The sequence below is a fragment of the Bactrocera dorsalis genome, chromosome 3 (assembly GCF_023373825.1).
Source record: "Bactrocera dorsalis isolate Fly_Bdor chromosome 3, ASM2337382v1, whole genome shotgun sequence".
NCBI lineage: Eukaryota > Metazoa > Arthropoda > Insecta > Diptera > Tephritidae > Bactrocera > Bactrocera dorsalis.
Window position 1 is genome coordinate 6,451,984 of NC_064305.1, and position 7,063 is coordinate 6,459,046.

The window sequence follows — 7,063 nt, forward strand, 5'->3', positions numbered from 1 at the left end:
TGACTCCAGCTGAGGCACCGATTATATTGTCTGTTGTTGCTCTGCCGTATGCTGGGAGCCGAAGAAGCAAAACGACAACAAAAGAGATGCCGAAAACAAAAACGTTTTACCAATTGTTGGTAGTAGCATGTTGTTGGGCGCAGAGCTCACTGGTTTTCAGTATTTTCTTAACCTTCGTGCGGGCAACAGCAATTGAGCGACGACGACAACGGCATTAAAATACGGCTAATAAAAGCAACAACAAACAGGCGAAGCCAATCAAAAGGCAATCAAAAAGGCGAACGCTTGAAGTCGCAGCGCACAGTAGCCGCAAACGAACGAGCGCGCAAGCAACCAACTACCCACGGCAAATACAAAACGTTCGCTCACAACATACTAGTATCAATATATGAAGCAATAAAGCTAACAAAAGTGTGGAGTGCTAAAGAAAACAACAACAAAAAATTAATTTAAAATAAATATAATAGCAGCTAGTTCGGTGTACGCAATTGCTCGTGCGTTTTTACTATATACAAAGATACTTATTAACTACAACAACAACAAAAAAAAAACATTTTTTCCGTGCCTTTGAACTTTTCATGCGCTTTTTATCGTGCGTTAAGTGCTAAAACTAAGCAAAAGCCACATAAAAAAAAAATCGCGTAAAAAGTGTGAGCTCATAAAATCCTTTGAAAAATGTTTCCGATACATCGGCGCCATCAAGAGCTGCTGCTGGACGCGGTGCCGCTCAAACGCACCGCCATCGATTTGAAGGAATTCAATAACGACATTATAGCCGATAACGGCTTTCATGCGTACAACGGCGAAACTGTGCTGGAACAGCTGTCGCTGGCCGACAAAATCACGGCGGACTGCAGAACTTTAAGGTTAAAAACGCCCACATAATACGTTCCTAGAATTTTGTGTATTTTGTGCGGATAATTAACAAAATTTATACGAAAATTTTATATAAATATTTATGGCATAAATTTTTTGCGGCGTTAAGTTGAACATTAAACGCGCATGCTTACAGGCAATTAAGTATGTAGCTTTATAGCGCATGGCTAGAAATATTCTTAAAATGCGCTCGCTCTATAAAAAGTAGTCGATTTTTTTTTTCTTTCTTTGAGTTTTCGGTGCCAGGCGCCAGCCGCGTTAAACAATTTTAAGGTGATCAACTAAAAAATCTGGTTTGGTTTCGCGTTGTGTTTATGTACTAAATACATAGCGGTATATGTATTGGTGTATGTGTTGGCGTTCGAAATGCTGTCGCAACACTTTTGGCGGCGTCTGTCAGGAGTTATGCCAATAAATGGCAAGAAATTTATAGCAAAATATTGTTTGTGCACACGAATTGCTGGCATTCCTATTGCTATTGCTGGTTAAATGAATTTCTGCGGACTAAAATTTTAAGGAGGTCTTCCTCTGCTTCCTACTGCGTCGAATACTCCCTGCGCTGGAGTGTTTTCATTCATTCGGACGACATGACTTAGCCAGAGTAGCCGTTGTCTCTTAATTCGCTGAATTATGTCAATGTCGTCGTATATCTCGTACAGCTCCTCATTCCTTCGACTGCGATATTCGGCGTTTCAAATGCGCTAAAGAACCATAGATCTTTCGTAGAACCTTCTGCCGAAATTCATAGCGCCGACTCATGACAACATTTGTCGATGCCTCTGCACAATAGCAGGACGAGGATGATGAGTGGCTCGTAGAGTTTAGTTCTTCCTCGAAAGAGGACTTTACTTCTCAATTGCCTACTCAGTCCGAAGTAGCATCTGCTGGATTTCAAGGCTACCTGTCCCAAGGGACAAACTCCGGCTATTGTCGTTTTCTAGACTGGCCATTGAACTTAAGAAACACTTATATAACATGGGCCTAGCTTCTTGCGCAAATTGCCGGTTCTGTGACAGAAACTCCCGAATCCCTTCAAATTGACTGCATAGTAATCTGCAGTCGCAGGACAAAGGTCCTGGGATCCATGTTTCCAAATAGGGATCCTAGCACCCAGCAGTAAGTTGGACTTTAGCAATATGTTGAGGCTAGGTGAGTCTTTATGGTTTAGGAGGGGGCACAATAGACGTTATGGGTTGCGGTGCAATGCCCGTCTATTTATCTTATCTTATCTTAAGTGCTCGAAACGTAGACAAGAGATGCTCCATCTTTTCCGTGGTGCTGGCATTTCCTACAGTCTTCTCGATCTATCAGCCCCATTCTGCAGGCGTGTGACCAGTAAGTACTCTAAGTACTCATGTTCCTACAGGCTCTTCTATCAAGTTATGCAGAAACTTTGTATATTTCTGAGCTACCGCTTTGCAAATGACCTTTGCAGTTTTGCACCCCTTAGATCATTCCATCGTAGTTTAACTCCGCTTGCCATGCCCTGGTCTAGATCGTCGTAAAGACAATGTCTTTGTGGCCTGTCACCCAATAGAAGAGAAGTCGCTTCTTTCTGGCGACATTCTTCACTGCTCCAGTTGCTCAGTTTAATTTAGACCCAAACAATCTGGTCAGTCTTGCCGTTCTTCAACTATTGTTCAGCATATGAGGTTCCTAATGCTACCTATGTATATGTTTTTCCATCTGTGATTGCTTTCGGAAATTTCGTTGTGTATTGTTTTTAATAATTTGCGTATTTTTTGAACTGGTTCGATAGTCAAGCGGATTTCCTTTCCGCAATCTCATTAGCTATTTCCTTTCCCGGAACGCCCTTGTGACCTGGAATCCAGTACATACGAGTATGCAGCCGCTTCCCTGCAGACACTATATCTACTATTCCTAATGTCCTTTCCTGCGTTGTTAGCTATCTCTGCGGCTTTCCTTACTGCAAAGGCTTCTGCCTGGAAAATACTGCCTGCAATATTCCCCCATCTTGAAGGGTCGTCTGAGATCTAGCACAGCGAAATAGATCCTCAAGCCCACCTCATCAACCATTATCGATTCCTTCGTGTATATGTTAAGAGTTCCACAGGTGGTTCGTGTGCCCCTGCCCCATCCACCTTCTTATATATGAAAATATACTCCGAAAAATGTAAGTTAATCCGACAAATAGTTTCGGAAAAGTGACGTATTTATAGAAATTTTTTCTCGAAACGAATCTTAAGATTTTCTTGGAATCCTGAATTTTGAATCATAATTTATTTTACAATAAAAGCCTAGTTAAGACATTGCTTATAATTTAAGGAAAAAATTACTTTCTATGATTATTTCAGAAAGATATAATAAGAACTAATCCGTTTAATATTTTTTTGTAATATAAATAAAATATGTATTTATATTTATTTTCATATTTCTTATATGTTTTAGTATTATAAATTCAAAATAATTAATTTCGTTTGTGTTTTCCTTTCTATTTACAGGCGCACCAGAAGTTTGAATGCTCCATCGCCATTCCAACAATTTGGACCATGTGGACGAATAATGAAAAATCAAGCAATGGTTATGTAAGTAAACAAGTAAAATTTGAATGAGGAAATATATATAGAATAACGAAGTAATATTAATAATAATTAAAACAATTAAGGGTGATCCATTTCGAGGGTACCTACATTTTTAAAGAAATAACACAGACAATTTAAATTTCCGAGTTGCTGCACTCTCGTATACACTCTCAGCTAACGGCTAAATATAAATTTATTTTTATGAGTAAAAACTAATCAACTCAAATCATTTGCTTCCCGATTATTGCAGGCAAATTCAGGATCCCGCCAGTCAACGCCTGACCTGGTACAAGCCACCGCTCACCGTGCTCGTCATAAAGAAAGTGCGTGACTCAACGGTGCTGGCACCCTTCGTACAGCTGGTCGAATGGCTGGTGCAGGAGAAGCACATGGTCGTTTGGGTCGAGTCGGCGGTGCTCGATGACCCGCTACTAATAGAGGATAAGAAATTCAAGAATATCAAAGAGAAATTAGTGACATTCAAGTGAGTCCATCAAACCATTTCGTTAACAACAATTTTATTTTTATTGAGCATGCATTTCTTAAACTTCTGTTTCGCCACACAGAGATGGCCGTGATGATCTAACCGATCGTATTGATTTCATAGTCTGTCTCGGCGGCGATGGCACACTGCTGTACGCTTCGTTGCTGTTCCAGCAATCGGTGCCACCGGTGATGGCATTCCATTTGGGTTCGCTTGGTTTCCTCACACCATTCGAATTTGAGAATTTCCAGGAGCAAGTGACCAACGTGCTGGAGGGTCATGCTGCGCTCACGCTGCGCAGTCGCTTGCGTTGTGTCATTTACAGAAAGAATGATCGCCGCAAGGAATCGGAAAGCGATTCAACGAATCAAATAACAAAGAACGCATACAATTACCAAGCGGATGGCAGCGATGGCACAAATAAGAGTGGCAGCCGTGGTTCAACGAATATATTGGTGTGTAGCAAGAGCGAAATTATAAAATACGCTGTATATTAATTCCGGCTACTTTACAGGTGCTCAACGAAGTTGTCATCGATCGTGGGCCCTCACCGTACCTAAGCAATATCGATCTCTTTTTGGATGGAAAATATATCACGTCTGTGCAGGGTGACGGTCTGATTGTGTCCACGCCCACTGGCAGTACCGCCTATGCCGTGGCGGCTGGCGCCTCGATGATACATCCCTCGGTGCCGGCGATAATGGTGACACCCATCTGCCCACACTCGCTGAGTTTTCGACCGATTGTAGTGCCCGCCGGTGTGGAGTTGAAGGTATGTATTTATTTAAACATATATATTTATATAACTTTTACTAATTACTCACCACAATTAACACAGATCAGCATCTCGCCGGACAGCCGCAACACTTCATGGGTCTCATTCGATGGCCGCAATCGACAGGAGCTGCTGCACGGTGATTGCCTGCGCGTGACAACCTCCATCTATCCGGTACCCAGCATATGCGCACAAGATCAAATTTCCGACTGGTTCGACTCGCTGGCGGAGTGCCTGCACTGGAATGTGCGCAAGAAGCAGAAATGCCTCGACGAGCTGAGCGACCTGACCGCCTCCGGTTCGGAAGACACGCTCGACGATTTGGATCGTGTCAACGACACGTTACTGGACAGTGGCTTGCAGTGATTGTGGGTGGTTTTCAACTTTTCCGACGATGAGTTGAGTATGGGGGAGTGTAAGCGAAAATAATGAAATTTGGCGCTGCGCAACTGTGGCACAGCTGTGTCACGCCGCTTCGGCGCATAGGCATTATATTATGAAAGAGCAATGTTGTGTAGAGTTTTGGCGTAAGCTTTTGTTGGGAAGCGTGCACATTTTGTTTGATTTGTGCTTTAGCTTTAGCGACATTTTTTATTAGTGTGTGAAAGAGTCGAGTCGGTGGGTAATGTTAATATGGCAGTTGTAAGAAATTATGAACAAATCTGTTGCAGAAATTAGTATAGCATAATTTTGTTAAATGATTTATGTAATACAAATGAAATAAATGACAAGTTAAATGTGATGTGAAATTGAAGCAAATAAAATGAAATGAAAGTGTTTATAAATAATTATTCTAAAAAATGTTTATTGTAATAGCAGTAAATTGTAATACTGTAAGTAATTGGCAACGAAAGCTTAAGACATACACATACACATATGTATATGTAGTGGTAAAGCCTTATGTGCTTCATGCCACAATTGAGGTTATGTGCACTCATTGACTTCTATTGCCTTCAGTTACAAACAGGCTTACTCTGAGTAGCTATCAAAACTATTTCTAAACAAAAACACACACAATTACACACATACACATTTATATATTTTTTAAGCACTTGCAATGCCAACCCAAAAGCTCAAATTGTATTGTGTTATTATTTATTTGCAATCATATTTTACAAACACTTATTAGCAATATGCAGCAATTATTAGCACTTTCTAAACAAACATACATACATACATGTACATATATAAAACGTAGTTATAGTTTTGCTCTTTTGTGTCACGTGCACACGCCTAAAAATATATTTAGCGCTATAGTGTAATTTAGCTTTAAGCAGCATGTATGTATGTATGTAAAAAATAGGCAATCAGTTTCACTTAAAAAAATGAGATTTTTATGCGTCAATGCAATGCATTTGTTATAAGCAATGTTTTTAAATTAGTTGCGTATATTAATCATGCTTTGCATTATAAAGGGTTTTGAAATATATTTGCGTAGCTTATTAGTAATATATGTATATTTTTGAGATAACTAAAATTAATAATAATTAATTATTATATAATATTATTATTAATTATATTAATTATAATAACTTTTATTAATTATAATAATAATTGCAATAATAATAACAATACAAAATTTCGTTTAACTTTTTTTGACTGTTTCGAATTTTTCATAAATAGCAAAAATTAAAATTTGGATATATGGACATTTTCAGACATAGACAAATCTATAAAGTAGACTGTAGAAATTTAATTTTTTCTTAATTTTTTTTTTTCTAAAATACCGGTTTATTAAAACCTAAGAAATCGTGGGTGTCGTTTCGAAAAAAACAGCCAGGAGAAAAAAAAATAAATTAAATTATCTGATTTCTAGAATTCTTGCGACTAGTTTTTCTATAGAAATTTCTTTTCAAAATATTTTTTTTTTGTTTTGCAAATTTTTTTTTGTTATTTCTAATATTTCCTTTTATTTTAAAAAAATTAATTTAAATATTTTGGGCTGATATTACAATTAATTAATTTATTTACGTTAGTTTTATAATTTATATTTTTTTTTATTTTCATATCTGATTTAGTTTTTTCCTCCTATTAATTCAATTATTTTTGCTTGACATTTTTTTAATTTTTTGTTTATTTGATTGAATTTTTTTATCTCTGTTTTAATGTTGAAATTTATTCTACACATTTTTTATACTTAATATTTTTTTAATTTTATTTTTTCCTAAAATTTTTTTTTGTTTTGCAATTTTTTTATTTTATTATTTTTAATATTTCCTTTTATTTTAAAAAAATTAATTTAAATATTTTGCTATGATTTTGGGTTCATATTATTTATTATACAAAAATTAACTTAATTTATTTACGTTAGTTTTATAATTTATATTTTTTTTGTTTTCATATCTGATTCAATTTTTTTCTCCTATTAATTAAATTATTTTTGCT

At 37.1% G+C, this 7,063-nt stretch overlaps 1 protein-coding gene across 9 annotated transcripts in view; it reads left to right on the top strand.

Annotated features, from left to right (window-relative positions):
• LOC105228428 (NAD kinase) overlaps window positions 1-6,272 on the top strand; it is a 51,590-nt gene extending 45,318 nt beyond the window's left edge. For 8 of the 9 annotated variants that reach the window (XM_049453623.1, XM_011208254.4, XM_049453625.1 and 5 more), the window contains 5 exons: window positions 3,339-3,422; window positions 3,670-3,903; window positions 3,986-4,358; window positions 4,418-4,675; window positions 4,742-6,272. In XM_049453623.1, the coding sequence (XP_049309580.1) occupies window positions 3,339-3,422; window positions 3,670-3,903; window positions 3,986-4,358; window positions 4,418-4,675; window positions 4,742-5,044 (1,252 nt within the window). In that variant the 3' untranslated portion in view covers window positions 5,045-6,272. Of the gene's footprint in view, window positions 1-179; window positions 867-3,338; window positions 3,423-3,669; window positions 3,904-3,985; window positions 4,359-4,417; window positions 4,676-4,741 lie in introns of those variants that run through there. The other variant, XM_011208255.4, reaches the window with a different exon arrangement.
• The last annotated feature ends 791 nt before the right edge of the window (window positions 6,273-7,063 follow it).